We start from the raw sequence: 22,778 nt of genomic DNA, 5'->3' as shown, positions 1-22,778 counted from the left end.
CCTCCTATAGTTTCCCAACGTCAAGAAACTGCCGTACTAAAGTGCCCCCTTATCCTAACCTACCAGAGGATCCAAAACAGAAAACGGGACAGTATGTCAATTTCGGGAGAAGCTGCCATTTTCTAGTACGACGATTTTTTGGCCTTAGGTGGACTATACGTCAAAATGCGACGTTCTGTTAGGCGGACGGGCTGTATTATTATCGAACCTGATTACTTGATACTGTATACATACAACACTTCCTCTCTATATACATACCAGTCTCCCTATCCATACACACCAGTCTCCCTATCCATACACATAGTCTCCCTAGCCAGTCATCAGAGAGCATCGTATATCTTACTCTTTCTCCTGATTAACTTCCTCCCCCACTCCTTCACCCCTCCCCCCTCTACCCCCCACCCTTCGTCCCCCAAAATGGAGATCTGCCAAGACATATTCCTTCACAATTCTTCGCGAAAGATGCACTTGTTTGTAGTGAAAATGTGGGATGGGGGGCTAATGGGGGGATGGGGGGGGACAAAGGGAAGATGAGGGGGGGAAGGGGGTGGCAAGGGGGTCTCGTTCTCGTCTGACGATCGTAGATGCTGGGTTCGATTCCCAGGCGGGATAGAAGTGGCAACTGTTGTGGGGGGGTTGCATCCTGGGGGAAGGTTCAGTAGCTCGACCTCGATACAAGTCTAGAGTGTATGTATATGCTCAGCCTTCCTGTCCCCGACAACGAGAATTAAGACGAGAGCCTATACCTCCTTGTGCTTCAAACTCACACTGTGTCTTACTACCCACTTCCCCAAATATTAGTACATTAAGATATATATCTTCACCAGAATAATCGTTGTTGTTGTTGTTTAAGATTCGCTACTTGGAACCAAAAGTTACAAGTAGCACGGGCTATGGTGAGCCCGTAGTGGACTTACCTGGCACAGGATCGGGGCTGTAAAACTCAGAATAATCACCTCTGTCAGTTTATATTGAAGTTATATGCCGATACAAAATTTGCTACAATGTACCTTTTTTTTTATCTTTCCTGGTTAGTTAGCTTTAAGGACCTGTCCGAATCGTTATATGTGCTGGTGGCTCCGACAAGAATGTAAAAATACCAGTCATATGTAATCTCACAAACCCCATTGTACCTTCTGGTAAATTTAAAATTATTATTATTATCATTATTATTTAATTATCCTTAGGTCTAGGGAGCACAGCCAATCAAATGCAACGCTACCAAAGAAAACGTGTGGGTGGATTATCATAGGGTAAACTATGACCTTCAACGCAATGCACGACAAGGACTGTTTATATATATTTATTTTATATACAAGAGTTCTTACAATCTTGTAAACCCACTAGCACGCATAGCGTATTGGGCAAGTCCTTAATCCGAAATTTTTCCCCCGAAATACGACCCCAAATCGTTTAACAACAAGGTACCCATTCACTGCTGGGAGAACAGAGGCTACAGTTAAGGACTGGATGCATAATAAATTAACTAAACTAAAACTAAGGATTGGAGCCCAGTCAATCCTCCCCCGGCCAGGATACGAACCCAATACAAAGCGCTCGCGAAACGCCAGGCGAGCGTCTTATCACTATGCCACGGGGACTTAATAATGTCCTACGGTTTACGTTCTCGTCTCACAGTTGGCAATCCTGGGTTCGATCCCCAGGCAGGAACAGAAATTGTTGGACATATTTATTTTCATCTGATGCTTCTGTCTACCTAGCAGCAAATATATCATGTATAGCAGCATATAGATCGTGTACAGCAGCAAATAGATCATGTATAGTGAGTGACTTCAGTTTCCCCCTATAACATGGCGATCAGAGAAAACGGCCAGATCGCTGACGGAGACAGCCGAGCTGCCCGGGCGCTACGAGCCTATTTCAAGATAATTGGTCATCTTTCGCTTCCATCTCTGGCATGCATGGATATAGAATATATATACTTGCATTGATATACATAGATATATCTATGTATATACATATGTATTATAGCTGGTAACTTGCGTTTGCTCAGCCAGTGTCTGAAGGAGAAGACACTAAAGTAAGCAGTTCGACCTGCTAACTTTAGTGTGTGTGTGTGTGTGTGTGTGTGTGTGTGTGTGTGTGTGTGTGTGTGTGTGTGTGTGTGTGTGTGTGTGTGTGTGTGTGTGTGTGTGCAAGAAAATCACAAACTCTCATCATTCAATTAAGTGGTTATTTCCAATAAAAGAGAGAATACTGAAAAGTATCTTGGCAACATAACGAGGCCATAACTGGAAAGAGAGAGAGAGAGAGAGAGAGAGAGAGAGAGAGAGAGAGAGAGAGAGAGAGAGAGAGAGAGAGAGAGAGAGAGAGAGAGAGAGAGAGAGAGAGAGAGAATCAGAGAGAGAGAGAGAAAGAGAAAGACAGATAGCGAGCGTGACACAGAAGCAGCGAGAGATGAAACAGAGTAATAGTTACAGATACACTGACGGAGGAAGAAGATGTCACCTGAGAAGATGGATCTGTTTACGTCGTCAGGTAATGTGATTAGTGTGTGGGCAGGACGGAGCACTTCCCCCCACAACCCACCACAACCCACACATCCATAGTTGATCACATTCCCATCAACCCTCCCATGCTAAAATCTCCAATGCCAGCCAACACAAGTAGAGACGGGGGGGGGGGGGGGAATATTCTCTCCATCTATTTTTGTTTCTTATCATATCGATTCGTCATGATATTATTTATCAGTTCATTTACCTGAATTTACCTTAATTTATTTACCTGGTTGATCAGTCCAGCAACCAGGAGGCCTGGTCGACGACCGGGCCGCGGGAACGCTAAGCCCCGGAAGCACCTCAAGGTAACCTCAAGGTACCCAAGGGCCACCATCTCTCTCTCTAGGGAACACGACGGAGACAGAAAGCCGGCGGCTTGACAAAGGTTCCCCCCCTTGTTATTCTTGAGGATTTTTTTTCCATATGGCTTTTGAACTGAATTAATAATGCTCATAATGTATTTGTAAGGAAGTTAATGGACATTAGTTCTGAACTAAGGGCAGTCGATCACTCGACACCTGATGAGAGGTCGTTTGGCTGTTAGTCAACTTCCCTGCTTGTTCGTAGGCATGCAATCACGTGCTCCTTAGTACCATCTTGATGGTCATCTTGACCGTCTTATTGCTATCATAAAGATATTTGTTTCTCATACATTTTAGATACCAAGTTTTATTTAAGAATTTGTGTGGTTTAATGGAGAATTTTCACATATGTGATTTAAATGTTTTATATGTAAAATGTATAACTCTGTTTTAAAAAACTGTATATAGCACAGAATGAGATTATTTTGAATAATAGTACCAGCATCTACGGTCACCACCAATGCCCGCACCCACATCACCAATACCCGCATTCACATCAAAATCCACATCTACACCTCCAATACCCACATCAACACCACCAATTCCCACATCAACACCACCAATACCCACATCCACACCACCAATACCCACATCCACACCACCAATACCCACATCCACACCACCAATACCCACATCAACACCACCAATACCCACATCAACACCACCAATACCCACATCAACACCACCAATACCCACATCCACACCACCAATACCCACATCCACACCACCAATACCCACATCAACACCACCAATACCCACATCAACACCACCAATACCCACATCCACACCACCAATACCCACATCCACACCACCAATACCCACATCATCACCACCAATACCCACATCAACACCACCAATACCCACATCATCACCACCAATACCCACATCAACACCACCAATACCCACATCATCACCACCAATACCCACATCCACACCACCAATACCCACATCAACACCACCAATACCCACATCCACACCACCAATACCCACATCAACACCACCAATACCCACATCAACACCACCAATACCCACATCCACATCACCAATACCCACATCCACACCACCAATACCCACATCATCACCACCAATACCCACATCAACATCACCAATACCCACATCCACACCACCAATACCCACATCATCACCACCAATACCCACATCAACACCACCAATACCCACATCATCACCACCAATACCCACATCATCACCACCAATACCCACATCAACACCACCAATACCCACATCATCACCACCAATACCCACATCATCACCACCATGCCTTATTTTAATGTGACATCTGAGGACACAGTCACAAAATAACATCAGCGGCATACAATCAACTGCTAAATATCAAGATAGCCCTTGAAGCACCTTGACAAGGAGCCCCTTCATAGCACTATATACAACCTACGTAAGACCAGCCCTTGAGTAAGCAGCACCAGCATGGGAATCCACACCTGACAAAGGCATCAAATAAATGAATAACAATTACAGATATGCGACCAGACTTGTTACAAAGCTGTTACTTGTTACAAAGTCTAACATGAGCACATATGATAACGACGTACAAGATACTCAAGGGAATTGAGAGGGTGGACCACGATTCAAAGTTCTAAAAAGGAGAAACAGGGGGGATCCAATAGGCACGGAAGCTGGATACACAGATTGATAGATTAAGATTAAGCCACCCAAAAGGTGGCACGGGCACGAATAGCCCGTAATGGATACACATATGAGCTGGAGAAGAGAAGGTAAGATAAGACAAGATAAGTCTTGGGATAGAGCCGTCAGGATAAACTTCTTTAGTAGCAAGTAGAGAGAACACAGAAAAAAAAGAGTGTTGAGGGACATTCATTACGCATTGTAAAGGGAAAACGAGGCAGGTAAATGAGGGGGGGGGAGGGGGAATGGGTGTCATTGCTTTAACTAATCAGGAGGTGGGGCTAGGGAGCTATTGCTCGACGCTGTACACGCATCTAGGTGAGCACACACACACACACACACACACACACACACACACACACACACACACACACACACACACACACACACACACACACAGCCATAACATCCTAATGAACACCTTTCATTGTTTGGGACAATACCTTTCGGCGTCAGAGAGACAGGTGAGACAAGAGGTCGTGGTGGAGACTAATTACCTACACCAAGAAAGATGGTAGTCGCTGGTGCCAAGTCCAGCTGGTGCCAGGTCCAGCTGGTGCCAAGTCCAGCTGGTGCCAAGTCCAGCTGGTGCCAAGTCCAAGTGGTGCCAAGTGCAGCCCCTACAAGTTTTATTGACTAAACCAGTCACCTGTCGACTTGTCATAACTGCCATTGCAAACTACCCATCCAAGCCCTTACCTGTCACTCAAGTGAAGGGACACTTGTCGATCAAATCAGTGTCACCTTACACTCGACCCCGTCGTCCGACACCGAGTGCAGCTCCTTGCACTTCAAAAAGGAAGAAAATAGTTTGCATAGGCGAGTGAAAAAGAGAGAAGAAGGGAGATATTCTTTGAAAAAAGGGAGATAGAGAGACGTAGGAAGAAAAACGAAAGTATACTAAATAAATGGAAAGGGAGCGAACAATAATATAAAAAATGGCGATGGAACAGGAAAGGAAGCGAAGGAGATATGGTACAACAGTGGAAAAGGAAGGGAAGGTTATGTTACATAAAAGAGAAGGCCTGAGAGTGTAAATAGTGTTCGAGAGAAGAGAGAGACTGATATAACGGAACATAATGGAAAATGGGACAGAGATGTATCGAAAGATGAATAAAGTGAGATGTTCCTCATATAGAAATAAAAAAAGGGAGGAAAGGAAGGACGAATGCGAGAGAGAGAGAGAGAGAGAGAGAGAGAGAGAGAGAGAGAGAGGGAGAGAGAGAGAGAGAGAGAGGTGAACAGGCAAGAAAGTGTTATAACAAGGAATATAGAACTTGTACCGTACATGGCGTGGGACAGATGGTGAGAGGTCCCCAGCTAAGGTGTGCCACTGAAGGAAAGGGACCCACTGAGACGACTCCACAGTGGGAAGGGACCCACTGAGACGACTCCACAGTGGGAAGGGACCCACTGAGACGCCTCCACAGTGGGAAGGGACCCACTGAGACGCCTCCACAGTGGGAAGGGACCCACTGAGACGCCTCCACAGTGGGAAGGGACCCACTGAGACGCCTCCACAGTGGGAAGGGACCCACTGAGACGCCTCCACAGTGGGAAGGGACCCACTGAGACGCCTCCACAGTGGGAAGGCCTGGAGAAAGGAGCGTTTAGAATTTGTTGGCAACAATTACAGGAATATCAATATTATTTTTACCTGAAGCAACTAATACTCCTGACCCAGGAAGACGTTGTTGCTGTTGTTGCTGGGGGAGGAGTCAATGGTGCACGCGCGTGCGTCCCAGTTGACCTATTTGTGTGTGTGGAGGAGTTAAGGTCCAGCTCTTGTTCGGTGGGGGAGACGGAGTGGGGGTGAGAAGTTAAGGATAAAGGGCTGGTGTGGGGGTCCAGCCCCCACATATATGGTATAGGGGTAGGTCTTGGTGTGGGGCCGGTCTTGCTTTGGGACTGGACTTGGTGTGGGGGACGTTAGGGCCTATATATATATTTGTTGAGACTGTACTCGCCTAAGTATGTTTGTAGGGTCACCTACAAGCTCCCAATCCCCCACTTTCCAAACATTTCGAAGTTAATACAGTATACTTAATAATCTGCCCGTGTCTATCCCCTTTATTCCCATGAGAATTTTGTACGTGGTGATCATGTCTCCCCTGATGGCCACAGGTGGAGATTATAGAGGTGGATCCCAATGGGCGCCTTTGAGGTCAGAATGAACACAATGAACTAGGCAAATGTTCACTAGCTTAAATTTTTCGGTCATTTCAAGGTTGGCATCATTGTTGAAGTAGCGTGGTGGGGGTCTATCGCTTGTCCCGCGAGTGTGGCGGTCTATCGCGTGTCCCGCGAGTGTGTCGGTCTATCGCTTGTCCCGCGAGTGTGGCGGTCTATCGCTTGTCCCGCGAGTGTGGCGGTCTATCGCTTGTCCCGCGAGGGTGGCGGTCTATCGCTTGTCCCGCGAGTGTTGTCGGTCTATCGCGTGTCCCGCGAGTGTTGTCGGTCTATCGCGTGTCCCGCGAGTGTTGTCGGTCTATCGCGTGTCCCGCGAGTGTGGCGATCTATCGCTTGTCCCGCGAGGGTGGCGGTCTATCGCTTGTCCCGCGAGTGCGTCGGTCTATCGCTTGTCCCGCGAGTGTGGCGGTCTATCGCTTGTCCCGCGAGTGTGGCGGTCTATCGCTTGTCCCGCGAGTGTGGCGGTCTATCGCTTGTCCCGCGAGTGTGGTGGTCTATCGCTTGTCCCGCGAGTGCGGCGGTCTATCGCTTGTCCCGCGAGTGTGGCGGTCTATCGCTTGTCCCGCGAGTGCGTCGGTCTATCGCTTGTCCCGCGAGTGTGGCGGTCTATCGCTTGTCCCGCGAGTGCGTCGGTCTATCGCTTGTCCCGCGAGGGTGGCGGTCTATCGCTTGTCCCGCGAGTGTTGTCGGTCTATCGCGTGTCCCGCGAGTGTTGTCGGTCTATCGCGTGTCCCGCGAGTGTTGTCGGTCTATCGCGTTTCCCGCGAGTGTGGCGATCTATCGCTTGTCCCGCGAGGGTGGCGGTCTATCGCTTGTCCCGCGAGTGCGTCGGTCTATCGCTTGTCCCGCGAGTGTGGCGGTCTATCGCTTGTCCCGCGAGTGTGGCGGTCTATCGCTTGTCCCGCGAGTGTGGCGGTCTATCGCTTGTCCCGCGAGTGCGTTGGTCTATCGCTTGTCCCGCGAGTGTGGCGGTCTATCGCTTGTCCCGCGAGTGTGTCGGTCTATCGCTTGTCCCGCGAGTGCGTCGGTCTATCGCTTGTCGCGCAACCGTAGCTGTAAAGAGGAAGATTCGCTGCTAAGCTGGGTCATTCATCATGCCTAAGACTCGCCCCCCCCCCTACCCTTCAATCTCCGTATATAATGACGCTTAATTCTCCTGTTTTCATTCATTGTCTATTCATTGTTGCGTTTCACGTCTTCTCCCTACATTATTGTCTCTCTCATTCCCTTCCCTCTCGTTTCTCTCCCTCCCTTTCCATGCTTTCCCTTTGACCCCCCCTCTCTAGTGTGGGTGTTGCTAGGGGCGCCGTTCCGGAGGCCCGCCCCCTTTGGGGAGGGGGAGGAGATTATGGGGAGAGGCGGTAGTGGCCATGATTAATGGTTGTCGTCCACGGGGAGGTGTTCTTGCTGCTGCTCCCCGCCCCAGCCTCCCAGACCTACAGACCTCACCCCGGGCTTATTGTTCATATGTATATCTCTCTCTCTCTCAACCCCCAGAGCTTACTCAGCCTCCATGTCACACTGTCTCTAAGGAAGAGGCTTTTCCAGGGTACAGGAGGAGGAGGAGGACGGGAGCTAGAGCAACATCTGAAGGAGGGGGGGGGAGAGAGAGAGAGAGAGAGAGAGAGAGAGAGAGAGAGAGAGAGAGAGAGAGAGAGAGAGAGAGAGAGAGAGAGAGAGAGAGAGAGAGAGAGAGAGAGAGAGGAAAAGCAAGAACAGAAGTAGGTATAGGAAGCAAGGAACAACAATAAGAGAAAGGAAAATATGAAAAAGGGACAACATGCAAACATTTAAATATTTGGTACACATAAACCTTTATATGTATAAACGTGGAGTATACCTGGAGTATACTCATTGAGTATACCTGGAGTATACTCACTGAGTATACTTAAAGTGGGTTCTGAGATTTCTCGGGGCAGGCTTGACTTGTGATCACTTGATCCAATAAGCTGTTGTTTGAAGCGCTCCGCAGGTTAACATACCCACCACAGCTCGGTCGATCAGACACTTCCTGAAGGAGTATGTCAAATTTTGCCTCGAAAACGTCCACTTTTCTTCTGGTTATACTACATATGCTTGCTGGGAGGATATGCTGAATAGCTGACGACCTTCTATGTTCCAATAATTCATGGCAATTGGGCAGTTTAACGCAAGATCTAATAACTGTGGGCAAGTTGTTATAACTCCATGGAACCGCTCAATTCAACAGGAGACATGACTTGAATTCGAACATTGGGACGATTGAATACTGTTAATGTTCGAACACCCCCCTCCCCCCCTCCCCCCCCCCCCCTTCCCCTGCACCGTAATAAATATATCCCCGTGGCGCGGTGGTAAAACACTTCGCGAGCACTTTGGCCTGGGTTCGCATCCTTCCCGAGGAAGATTGACTGGGCGCCAGTCCTTAAACTGTAGCCTCTGTTTACCCAGCAGTGAATGCGTACCTGGTTGTTATAAGCTATTTAGCGAGTCGTTTTCCAGGGGAGGGGGGGGCAAAGGGGGGGGGGGCAGGGGGGGGAATTAGGATTAAGGACCTGCCCGGAACGCTACGCGTGCTTGTGTCTTTACAAAAATGTAAGAACATATTTATATTTTATAAATAAAACAAATATGTGGGCCTGCAGGAGGTGGTGGGCCAGGCTTCACATGGCCTCCGGGAGAAACTGAGAATTCTTTGCCTGGATACATACAGTAGATGTCTTCTATACAATTTATGCTATCTATACCACATATATATATATATATATATATATATATATATATATATATATATATATATATATATATATATATATATATATGTATATATATATATATATATATATATATATATATATATATATATATATGTATATATATATATATATATATATATATATATATATATATATGTATATATATATATATATATATATATATATATATATATATATATATATATATATATATATATATATATATATATATGTCGTACCTAGTAGCCAGAACGCAGTTCTTGGCCTACTATGCAAGGCCCGATTTGCCTAATAAGCCAAGTTTTCCTGAATTAATATATTTTCTCTAATTTTTTTCTTATCAAATGATAAATCTACCCATTACATTATGTATGAGGTCAATTTTTTTTTATTGGAGTTAAAATTAACGTAGATATATGACCGAACCTAACCAACCCTACCTAACCTAACCTATCTTTATAGGTTAGGTTAGGTTAGGCAGCCAAAAAAGTTAGGTTAGGTTAGGTAGGTTAGGTAGTCGAAAAACAATAAATTCATGAAAACTTGGCTTATTAGGCAAATCGGGCCATGCATAGTAGGCTGAGAAGTGCGTTCTGGCTACTAGGTACGACATATATATATATATATATATATATATATATATATATATATATATATATATATATATGTATATATATATATATATATATATATATATATATATATATATATATATATATATATATATATACCTATACTATAACGGGTTGGGGCGGGCCTCTGGCTATTTTATGGTATTCAGTTGGGCCTTCAAAAGCCATTTATATTAATGAAGCTTGATCTGTATGTTTGTGATATATTTGAATGTATACACCGCATAATACAATATATACAAGGCATAATACAGTATATACAGGGCATAATACAGTATATACAGGGCATAATACAGTATATACAGGGCATAATACAGTATATACAGGGCATAATACAGGATATAAATTTAAATAATCCGCGTTCGCCTGCTGGGCTTTACGACCCCCCACCGGGGGCCCAGCCCCCCCACCAAAATAACCCCCCCCCCCCGCCACGCCACCCCTCACCATATCTCTCTCCCCCTATGGGTGCCGGCATAGCAACAGCTCCCCTTATCCCACATCAAACTCAAAACACAACACATTTAGGCTCCTTTTAATTTTGCGCTGTGAGCTACAGGGTCCCTTAATATATCCGCAAAACACAATTTGTTGTAATAGGGAACAAGTCGGTAGAATTGGAAAGCCTTACACATATTTAAAGGCCGAAAAATAGTCTAAAAAAATAGTCTTAGACGCCTGTCTTCTCCCGACGCTAATTCCTTCAGTCAGCCGTTCTGGAGAGGGACCGGATCCGTCTATCACTATATTGAGAGGATTTCTGGCGTCTTTAGTTGCACATATCAACAAAAATCCAGATCGTTCGTCAGCGGCCAGAGTCTGGAAGGTTAAAGAGTGGGGAGTGAGGCAGCGAGTGTGTGGGTATCGTAGGTGGCAAAGGGGGTGGGTGGAGAGGTGGATGGTTAAAGGGTAAGGGAGAGAGTAAAGGGGAGATGGATAGGTGGGAGGTGGAGAGGACTCTCCCTCATATACATAAAGGGGTTCAATACGACGAAGCCCAGGTCTTGGTGAGTTACCCCTATCATGTGGCCAGGGGGGCAACATGAGCATGTGGCCAGGGGGGCAACATGAGCATGTGGCCAGGGGGGCCAACATGAGCATGTGGCCAGGGGGGCAACATGAGCATGTGGCCAGGGGGGCCAACATGAGCATGTGGACTGGGGGGTGACAATAAATGCTCTCACTACCTACAAGAGCGACAATAAATGCTCTCACCACCTACAAGAGCGACAATAAATGCTCTCACCACCTACAAGGGCGACAACAAACGCTCTCACCACCTTCAAGAGCGACAATAAATGCTCTCACCACCTACAAGAGCGACAATAAATGCTCTCACCACCTACAAGAGCGACAATAAATGCTCTCACCACCTACAAGAGCGACAATAAATGCTCTCACCACCTACAAGAGCGACAATAAATGCTCTCACCACCTACAAGAGCGACAATAAATGCTCTCACCACCTACAAGAGCGACAATAAATGCTCTCACCACCTACAAGAGATCAAGGTCTCTCCAAACCTCTCCAAGCCTCTCCAAGCCTCTCCAAGCCTCTCCAAGTGCTTACGTCAGTTTTATATATACCCGTCTGTCTTATAATGGAGTTAAGCATCAACACGCTTAATTAATTGGGTGGTTCTTAGGACGCCAGTAAGGCCATTGTTCCCGTAACGCCATGGTTGGTACACAGTTGGTACACAGTTGGTACATAGTTGGTGAACAGTGTTGGTACACAGATACACGTCTGTGTGTCTCTGACCCTCTACGCTGCCCGAAATGTCTTCAGAAACACCTCTCCGTCTTATGCACAGTTCTGAAAACTTCAGTACTTCTGAAGTCTTCTGAATATTCTTCTCCTTCAGGTTTAAGTCGAAATCGTATCGATTATATATTGACTGTAATATCAGACGTTTTCTTATATGCCTTGACTGAGTGCTTGGGGCTGTTATATGGCTTGACTGAGTGCTTGGGATTCTTATATGGCCTGACTGAGTGCTTGGGGCTCTTATATGGCCTGACTGAGTGCTTGGGGCTCTTATATGGCCTGACTGAGTGCTTGGGGCTCTTATATGGCCTGACTGAGTGCTTGGGGCTCTTATATGGCCTGACTGAGTGTTTGGGGCTCTTATATGGCCTGACTGAGTGCTTGGGGCTCTTATATGGCCTGACTGAGTGCTTGGGGCTCTTATATGGCCTGACTGAGTGTTTGGGGCTCTTATATGGCCTGACTGAGTGTTTGGGGCTCTTATATGGCCTGACTGAGTGTTTGGGGCTCTTATATGGCCTGACTGAGTGTTTGGGGCTCTTATATGGCCTGACTGAGTGTTTGGGGCTCTTATATGGCCTGACTGAGTGCTTGGGGCTCCATGCAAAGATGCGACATCAAGTGAACTCTAGAGAACCATTGACATCAAGCTCCACGATAATTGGCTAAGCTGTTATTCCACCTCTGGGCCAATCACAGATATCCAAATTATCCCCCTAATGCTTGCCCACGTTACGAAGCAGCTGTTACGGGCTCACCATAGCCCGTGCTACTTGGAACTTGTTCCGAGTAGCTGAATCTATAACAACATACGAAGCAATGTGTGTTAGCAAGGTCACGAGTCCCATTGAAAGTTATCATTTTTCCCACCTTACCGATTTAAGTTTTTAAACAAGGAATAAAACAGGAATGTAAGAACAGAGGAGAACTGTATTGAGGTGCTGCAGGAAAATCTCTGATAAATTCCACGAGTGGCCACACAAATGGCTGTTAAAGTTCAACCCTAATATCTGTAAGGTAATGAAAATAAAAATGTTAGATAAGAGACCAGAGTGAATCAACATTAAAAGGAGAAAAGAATTACACAGGAATCGTAAAGTTAAAAAAAAAGACTTGGGTGTGGACATAATTCCAGCATTTACAATGTAGCAATTTCATAAAGGAAAAAAAATCAGAAGTAGGACATCGAGTGTATTCCCAAGAGCCAATCAGATGCTTGGCCTCCGGTATTGTTTACATTTAATTGAGCTCATTGTTGATTTGTTATCTCTCTTGTTTTGTTTACCTCTTGACCAATCACAGCCTGCTATCCTGTCATTTGTTTACAAATGGCAATTACATGCCGTTTTCTCTCGCCTTAGAAAAAATAAATGTGTATACATCAAAAATAAATCATACAGCCCAACAACTAACTGGATCCAACCCTAAACAGAGCTTCTACTTACGGGGGGAAAGCGCTGATGAATGACCCACAGAGACAGACTAATGTAATACAAGCATATTACATCTTCACACAGCATGTCCCCACCACCACCACCACCTCCCCAACAGTGTTGTCCCTAGTGTGGGAGAGATCCCCTTCACCACAACGGACCACACCCCCAATGGACCACACCCCCACAAGGGACCACACCCCCACAAGGGACCACACCCCCACAATGGACCACACCCCCACAATGGACCACACCCCCATTACGAGCATCTCCCCTCCCCCTTCCATCTTCCCCCCCACAACACCCCCTTTATCCTCTAACAAGCACGCCACGTCGACGAAATTTCAACGGGAACAATGGTAGACAGGGGAACGCAGATGCCAATCTGAAACGACGAGGCTGGGCCCCAAAGATTCACTTGGTGCTCTGCTCCTCTACTTAGGGTTTCCACTACTTTGCAGTTTCTGGGTATTTTTGTAAGTATTTATAACCCTGTTTGCCTGTACAGCTCAAGGGGAAGGGGTGAGGAAGACGCGGTGCAATGAGTTGTTTATAATATAACTTAATAAATTAATCAAACTTGATCAAAGACTCATCCAGCATCATGATAGCAATAAACAGGTCTGGTGTATTGTGTCTGGGATACTGGTGCTCTCTCTCTCTCTCTCTCTCTCTCTCTCTCTCTCTCTCTCTCTCTCTCTCTCTCTCTCTCTCTCTCTCTCTCTCTCTCTCTCTCTCTCTCTCTCTCTCTCTCTCTCTCTCTCCTACACGCACACACACACATCATGTTATGAGAACAAGGAAAAAGTACGATAAAACCTCCACGAGAAAGAACACGACACGACTGCAGACTTGAACACACTGCTGACGTAGCTTGTTTGACATGAACCTCAGCACTTGACAAAGAATGTGAGCTGGCAGAATAAGAGCTCCCTACAGTCAGAACAGTGAACAACTAATGCGGGTGGTCTGTGGAACATGTTATCTATGTTGATCTGTGGAACATGTTATCTGTGTTTATCTGTGGCACATGTTTTCTTTGTTGATCTAGGGAACCCGTTTTCTTTGTTAATGTAGGGAACCCGTTTTCTTTGTTGATCTAGGGAACCCGTTTTCTTTGTTAATGTAGGGAACCCGTTTTCTTTGTTGATCTAGGGAACGCGTAATCTGTGTTGATCTATGGAAACCGTTTTCTTCGTTGATCTATGAAACCCGTTTTCTTTGTTGATCTATGGAATCCGTTTTCTTTGTTGATCTAAGAAACATGGTCGAATTTATAAAAAAATAAGCATTAAGTGAGAGGACATGCATAAGCCCCACCTAGGCAAGGATCCCTCACCTCATAAATACAAAAACTGACTTGCTTCGAAGCTGGTCCCGGAACAGAAAGGTCTGGGATACGAGGACAAATGAACCTTAACCTCAAAATGTTACAGAAAACGTGACACAGGCATGATTGGGACATATAAAAGATTTTACAGAAATTAGATTAAAAAGATGAAGGGGAATACACACCGCCATAGGGAAATAATTAAAAATAAGTTAGAAGGGGGATGCAGTTAAGGCCATGTATCTAGCGACAGCTCGAAAGGCAGGTCCAATAAGGTGAAACTCGACCATCCAACACAGCTAAACGAAGGAAAAAAAAAACATTGAAGGCATATGATTCCGTCGTAAAAGATTCCCAGATATCTCAAAAAGTTGACCGAACAGAGTACATGGGAGGGACAAGGACGAGGGGACACACACACACACACACACACACACACACACACACACACACACACACACACACACACACACACACACACACACACACACACACACACAAACACACACACACACACCTCCAAGAGTCAATGGATCCAAGAGATCAATGCTTTGGGATCCAAGAGTCAATGCTCGATCCTGCAAGCACAAATAGGTGAGTACACACACACACACACACACACACACACACACACACACACACACACACACACACACACACACACACACACACACACACACACACACACACATACACACACACACACACACACACGACGAGTCGAATCATAAATGCATTAATCAAGCAATAATATATTTCAGCTTATTCTGCTCTCTGCTAGCTGACAATGACGCTAGTGTTTTGTCTGGCGCTGATGCCGTGTTTCCTGTTGGTGATATATTTCCTGGTGGTGTTGGTATCACTGATGTGTTCAGGATAAGTGATGTTTAGACTTGACACATCTGCAAGAAAGCTGGTGGATACGTGACCCACCTGTCAGACAGCTGGTGGAGGACAGGAACGCCGTTGTAGTGGCAGTCCTGCAGGTGGGCGTAGTCGAGGCCTTCAACAGCTGGTTCGTGAGATCCCAGCTGCCTCATTTCGTAGGTGAAGTTGAATTCTTTCCCCTCTATGGCCGTGTCTGAGGGGAGAGATCAGCTGTAAGAGGGTAGATATACCAACTAGCTGAAGGGAGAAGGTATAAGGGAGAGATAGATAGAGAGAGAGAGAGAGAGAGAGAGAGAGAGAGAGAGAGAGAGAGAGAGAGAGAGAGAGAGAGAGAGAGAGAGAGAGAGAGAGAGAGAGAGGCCAGCTGACCACAAACCCTCGAAGCAGTTTGAGATAAGAATACCATAATCCTCTGGTGTCAGGTTAAAAGGTGGAAATGTTTCAACAAAAGTGGGTAACAAGAACATAAACACATAAGAATATAAAAACAACTACAATTGGCCTATACGAGATTGCTCCTTATTTATATCCACTCAGACTTTTATATGTCTAACCTACGCTTGAAACAACTCAACAGTCCCACGTCTATTATATTACCTGGTGACTTATGCCATAAATCAACAACCCTATTTTCCAAACCATCATCTACTCAGGTCTTTAATGAATCTAATCTTCCTACAATGTATCCAATCTTTCCAGTCAAAGACGAGTGTAGGAAAAGATAAACATTGCAGCCAACCACAGGTGCCTACGTCCGAATAACGCTCTACCAAGGAGGCAGAGAGAGAGAGAGAGAGAGAGAGAGAGAGAGAGAGAGAGAGAGAGAGAGAGAGAGAGAGAGAGAGAGAGAGAGAGAGAGAGAGAGAGAGAGAGAGGGAGAGAGAGAGAAAGAGAGAGACTGACCATGATGGGAGGAGGACTGGACCAGATGCTGGTCTCGGAGCTGGTCTGGGAGGCTGTGGTGGGTGGGGCCTGGTGAGAGGGAGGAGATATTCAGGTAAACCGGTTGGCCCACGTCCCGAAACCGTATGAGATGTTGCATGTTGAAGCAGTGTTGTTGCTCCGAACCCACCAGATCCGGTCAGGAGGTGAAGTAGATCATGCTACACAACACCACCTGGAACACAAGCGAGGTTCTCTCAATTAGAACCCTGCAAATAAACGATATTCTGTCCTATCCACTGGAGAATTAAGCCGATTTTAGAGAATCACACCGAAATAGTAGAGCCAATTAAACACCTGCTGGCGAACCCAACTGGCGACAACAGCTGTGCAAGAGAACCCAACTCACGGAGAACTGGTCCGGGTAGAAATGGTGGAGATGGATGGTGAGGTTGTGAGGCTGGTCGAAGAAGACGAGACAGGTGTAGGGGTGATGGTGATGGGGCGCGCCGGGACAGAGGAACCCTACGGCAGGAAGGTCCCGGCTCTCAACCCTCACTGTTGCGTTACAAGGCGTGCACCTCCCTCCTGCTGGCGCCGTATGGGTGCCCAGCGATGCCCCCTGGCTGCCCACCACCGCCCACCACATCACCAACCAGGGCACCATGACCGGCAGGCCCAGTTTGCTGTGGTGGCTGCCCTGATGTCTCATCCTTTCCTAAACAAAACAACACCGACACGAGACGACACGTGTTCTTGATGCTTTTATCTTACGACAACAAAGATTCGCTGCGAATATCGGCGAAGGAATTCGCGCGTCGCCGGCGGTGTTGAGTAAGGAGGGCGTACTGTGGTGAGGAGGGGTGCGTGTGTGGGTGTTTGCGTGTGTGACGCGTGCAGTGTGCGACGGCGCATGTAGCCTCGGTATAGCGTGCAGCCTTGGTACAGCGTGCAGCCTCGGTACAGCGTGCAGCCTCGGTACAGCGTGCAGCGGCCGAAGCGTGTAGCGGCGCTCGACCTTGCCAGCCAACTAGCGAGCGCTGAGGCAGCTGATCAGGTCCGACAGACCCGCGCACTCAAAGGTCCGACAGACCCGCGCACTCAAGTTGCCACACATCTTTCCCATCACATCTTTCCTTACGCCAAATTAATTCCACGTTTTAATCTGTCGGACGAGCGTCAAGCCTACAGGCAAAACAGTTCTTAAATATTAATTAAAGAAAAATGTTACAATTGAGTATTATTTTAAACTATAAAAATATTTAGACGATCACTTACATATTTGGTTTATATTGAAAAGGCACATGCGCTCTCCTCCCTCCCCCCACACACAGCTCATTTTGGAGTATAGTTTTGACACGGGTTTACTTTCCACACAGGTTTACTTTTGGTACGGGTTTACTTGTGGTACGGGTTTACTTTTGGCATGGGTTTACTTTGACACGGATTTACTCTTGGCACAGGTTTCATTTTTGTTACGGGTTTATTTTTGACATGGGTTTACTTTTGACACGGGTTTACTTTTTTATCACGGGTTTTTAATTTTCATTCTATTGTATATCGCAGCGTTAGTAACAAGACACCTGGTGTGGTTCTCAAGCTATATCTTGCTCTAGTTAGGCCCCATTTAGATTATGCAGTTCAGTTTTGGTCGCCATATTATAGAATGGATATAAATTCACTTGAACGTGTCCAGCGTAGGATGACTAAGTTAATTCCCCAAATTAGAAATCTTTCATATGAAGAAAGATTAACAAAGCTTAAGTTGCATTCACTGGAAAGGCGAAGAGTTAGGGGTGACATGATAGAGGTTTACAAGTGGATGAATGGACATAACCGGGGGGATATTAATAGGGTATTAAAAGTATCAACACAGGACAGAACACGAAACAATGGATATAAATTGGATAAGTTTAGATTTAGGAAAGACTTGGGTAAATACTGGTTCAGTAACAGGGTTGTTGATTTGTGGAACCAATTGCCGCGTAACATTGTGGAGGTGGGGTCCCTCGATTGTTTCAAGCACGGGTTGGACAAGTATATGAGTGGGATTGGGTGGTTATAGAATAGGAGCTGCCTCGTATGGGCCAATAGGCCTTCTGCAGTTACCTTTGTTCTTATGTTCTTATGTATGACAACTTTGTCCTGCCACACTCAATGGGTAACTCTGCCCCCTTGTTGTGACCTGTGTGGCTTGAACTCTTATTACTCAATTTCTCTGTTCTCAATTTGCTGTTCTATACTTAAATGCGTTGAAATTGGTTCCGTTCATGATGATATTGGGGGAGGTGGACTGATGTAAACCTGGGATACAATTGTACCAGCATGGTACAGTTTGAAGCTGGCGGTACTGTGGCTTCCATGTTATAGGGGAAAACACATAAGTCTTATTTCGGTACATTTTGCGCAGGAGTGGTACACTTTCCCGTATCAGGGGTGTATTTGGTGGTACGTTTTGCACAGGAGTGGTACACTTTACCGTACCAGGGGTGTATTTGGTGGTACGTTTTGCACAGGAGTGGTACACTTTACCGTACCAGGGGTGTATTTGGTGGTACGTTTTGCACAGGAGTGGTGCACTTTACCGTACCAGGGGTGTATTTGGTGGTACGTTTTGCACAGGAGTGGTACACTTTACCGTACCAGGGGTGTATTTGGTGGTACGTTTTGCACAGGAGTGGTACACTTTACCGTACCACGAGTGTATTTAGTGGACAGGATTTAAGAGCCATTGAACGATTATATTTTGTATTTTCAAAGTGTTGCTTTAGAAGACCATTTATATTCTGCTCTGAAAATTCTCACGGCATTGAATCCGATCTATTAGAAGTATTTTCAATTTCCAGGATATATATACCACCTTTTGTAGTTAAAATGAACAATAAAGTACAAAGTGAAGGTGTTCAGACTCACCATGAATTCGTGAAAATCATACATGTTAATTCACATATACATTATACATACAACATGCATATTAATTCATATATATATACGTTAGGCAAATTAATTCATATATACGTTAACCATATTAATTCACACATCCATTAGACATATATTAATTCTTTCAAATTCAACAGAGAGGTGTTCAATACCCGAGAGAACATTTTCGGTGATCACCCAAGGCCCGGCCCCCCCCCCCCCTCAATTAGGGAAAATCCTTAAAAGTTAAAAAAAAAGGTTTAAACGTGAACCAGATATATATATATATATATATATATATATATATATATATATATATATATATATATATATACATATATGATAATTATTAAGTACAACAATTATTATTATAATAATTATTATAATAATAATGTAAATAATTAATAATTATCACTCTTCCTTCTGCTTGGTCATGAAGGAAGCCGACCTCGGGTGAAAGAGGGGCTGCGATGATCTCTGTCTGGGACCCGTAAGTGCGGGACCGGGACGTCCACCTCCTGGGGCTCGTGCGGCCCCCCAGGCTCTCCTTCAGGAGGCTGGGGTCGTTCATACCCTTGATGGGGTGGTTCTTCCCCGGCCCCGACCACGGCGGTCTCCGGGTTTGGAGTCTCTGTGCCTTTTTTCACCAACTTCGAGGTCAACCCCGGAACTCACAGTTCCTGCGACGGCGCTGGAACCAATCGTATTGGCGTTTGCCTTTCCATTGGAGACTTTCGGCGCCGTAGAGAGGGGTGAGCTGCTGCATGGGTAACAGCTTCTCCTCCATGTCAACCTACCATGGCTTTGCGCCCTGATGAGGCCACTCCAGACCGACAACCAGAGCGTAACACCATAGTCTCCTGAGACTAATGTTATAGATTCAACTACTCGGAACAAGTTCCAAGTAGCACGGGCTATGGTGAGCCGTAGTGGACTTACCAGGCACAGGAGCGGTGCCTGAGACTGATTGATGCCCACTATATATACTGGGGTTCAGAAGTACAGTTTGGGTGGATATTAATAGTTGCTGCCACGTATGGGTCAATCACGGGAGACATCTCCCGTCACGCAGGGTGCAGTCGCACCTCCACAGATCTCCAGTATCATCTATTGATACTGGTGATGGCTCAAAAGGGCCACCACTTACGGGCTATTCATGCTCGTGCCACCTTTTGGGTGGCTTAATCTTCATCTTAACACATTCGCAAGGGAGACATCTCCCGTCTTGCAGGGTGCATTCGCACCTCCACAGATCTCCAGTATCATCTATTGATACTGGAAATGGCTCAAAAGGGCCACCACTTACGGGCTATTCATGCCCAAGCCACCTTTTGGGTGGCTTAATCTTCTCTCTCTCTCTCAGTACAGCGAATGATTCAGGAAGGAGAGATAATTACAGAAACTTCTCTTTTGTTTCTGTATTCCTGGCCAACTGTCTCAATTTTTATATTGATCTGCAAAAATTAATAACAAAAAGAGATTTTAATTTGTAATTACGCACAGTACAGCTTCATCTGGGAGGGCTTAACCAGATATTGCTACTAGGGAGGAAAAGGTACATTTTATTGAATTATTAGGTGTACTCCTAACACACAGAGATCACACTAACGTGATGCATCAAATGAATCGGTATCCAATAAGTTCCGTAGAACTTCGGTTTCAACTCTGTTTACCCTGTCGTAGCTCAGGTGATTAAGGCAGTGTCTGGGATGCTCCCGAACGCAGGTTCGAATCCTCGTCACGGCCCTTGTGGATTTGTTCGTGTACTCCTAATTTTCTTCCTGATTCATTACTTGATACTGTAAGTGATAATACTATTAGGTATACTACTGTAAATGATAATGCTGGAAATGATGTAAATGATGTATGGAGGGAGGAAGGGAATTATCAGGGGGAAAGCGCCAAGTCATTACGACTATATAGCACTGGGAAGGGGTCAGGATAAGGATTGGGGATGGGACGGAGGGAAGGGGAAGGAATGGTGCCCAACCACTTGGATGGTCGGGAATTGAAAGTCGACCTGCATGTAGTATGACCCCCTCGCTCTACCGTCCTGTCCAAGTGGTTGGGCGAGGTGTTGTGTATGTGTGGGGGGGGGGGGTGAGTGTTGTCTGAAACAAAGAAACAAAGTGAACAAAGACACAGGGCAACCGTTCAGCAGCGAGCCGGGATCTGAGCTCAGCGGCGGAAGTTGCCAAAACCGCTGACCTGAGCACTCGACTACCGGTGTGCACATGCAACTACTGACCTGAGCACCTGAATAACATTTTGCACCATCGTCGTGTACACTCACTAACTGCGTGTGCACTCAGCTGGTGTACATACACTCAGTTTCTGTCCCCGAATGAGACAGAAACGATTGGGGGTTCGTTTCCTCTCACCTAATGCCTATATATATATACCTATTAGCAAGCAAGCACCTGATGCCGCTGTTCACCTAGCAGTAAATTGGTACCCGGAGTTCACCATCTGTCGTGGGGATTACATCCTGCGGAAGGTCAGGCGCTGACCTAGACAAGCTGAAGCACCAGGCGTCCTGTCCTCAGCAACAGGCATCATTAGTTGTGAACCTCGTCAATAGATGGCGCTCGTGGTGTTAAATATTGTTTTGCGGAGGTTGGGAGTGTTAGGTCTATATATATATTTTGATGGGTAACTCTACTATCATCGTTCTGCGGTCTTTCACGTGAGATATAGTCCATTGGTATCTAAGACAGATTGACACAGCTGGTTTTCTGATTGTCAAAACCGTATTTATCGTTAGGTTAGGCTGTTTTAGCTTAGGTTGGGCTGTATTAGCTTAAGTTAGGATGCATTAGTTTAGGTTAGGATTAGGTTGGATTATGGCTTGGGTTGGATTAATCCAACCTGTGTTAGGCTCGGTTGGATTAAGTTTGGTTGGAAAACCGTCCTGTGTACGATGTAACTTGCATCATTTCCCTATTAAGGCTTTTGAAGTCTAAACCAGCCTGATTCACGTCTGGTGTTGCCAGTGATATGATTCGAGGCTGCCAGCACAGTAGATCCACCCACATTTTCCCATGAGCTATTCCTAGACAAGTAATGAACAGCTCCACTCACAAATGCCTGCGATACATTAGCTTTGAAAATGTCATCAGTTCAGGGATCAACAGGGTCAAAGAAGCTCGAACCTACAACACTACAGACATCCAGTCCGCACATCTCGCGAGTGCGAGGATCGAGAACTTTCTGAATCTACTTCAAATCTTCATCGCAATAGTCATCCCGTCCTCATAAACAAAAGGCAAATTCTATTCCATGCACCCGCCAAACCCCCCCCCCCCCCCTGTTTATGAATGATAAACGGTTTACACACACGACTCACAACTGCTGACGTTCGAACACTTCCGAAACAAGTGCTTCACTGACGAATTTTGTTCGAACCACAACGCTGTAAATGCTTCATCCACGTACTACAAATACAAATATTCGCCAAC

At 45.8% G+C, this 22,778-nt stretch overlaps 1 protein-coding gene across 2 annotated transcripts in view; it reads right to left on the bottom strand.

Annotated features, from left to right (window-relative positions):
• Positions 1-16,946, bottom strand: part of LOC123754031 (uncharacterized) — a 41,704-nt gene extending 24,758 nt beyond the window's left edge. For both annotated transcript variants that reach the window (XM_069307015.1, XM_045736153.2), the window contains exons 1-3: positions 16,811-16,946; positions 16,423-16,636; positions 15,565-15,712 (exon numbers count right to left, since the gene is read on the bottom strand). In XM_069307015.1, coding sequence (XP_069163116.1) covers positions 15,565-15,712; positions 16,423-16,561 — 287 coding nt within the window. In that variant the 5' untranslated portion in view covers positions 16,562-16,636; positions 16,811-16,946. The remainder of the gene's footprint in view (positions 1-15,564; positions 15,713-16,422; positions 16,637-16,810) is intronic.
• Positions 16,947-22,778: the final 5,832 nt, after the last annotated feature.

Source organism: Procambarus clarkii, chromosome 6 (assembly GCF_040958095.1).
Source record: "Procambarus clarkii isolate CNS0578487 chromosome 6, FALCON_Pclarkii_2.0, whole genome shotgun sequence".
In the NCBI taxonomy this organism is placed as follows: domain Eukaryota; kingdom Metazoa; phylum Arthropoda; class Malacostraca; order Decapoda; family Cambaridae; genus Procambarus; species Procambarus clarkii.
The sequence above is the reverse complement of the archived record's forward strand: the minus strand, read 5'-3'. Positions and strand labels throughout refer to the sequence as shown.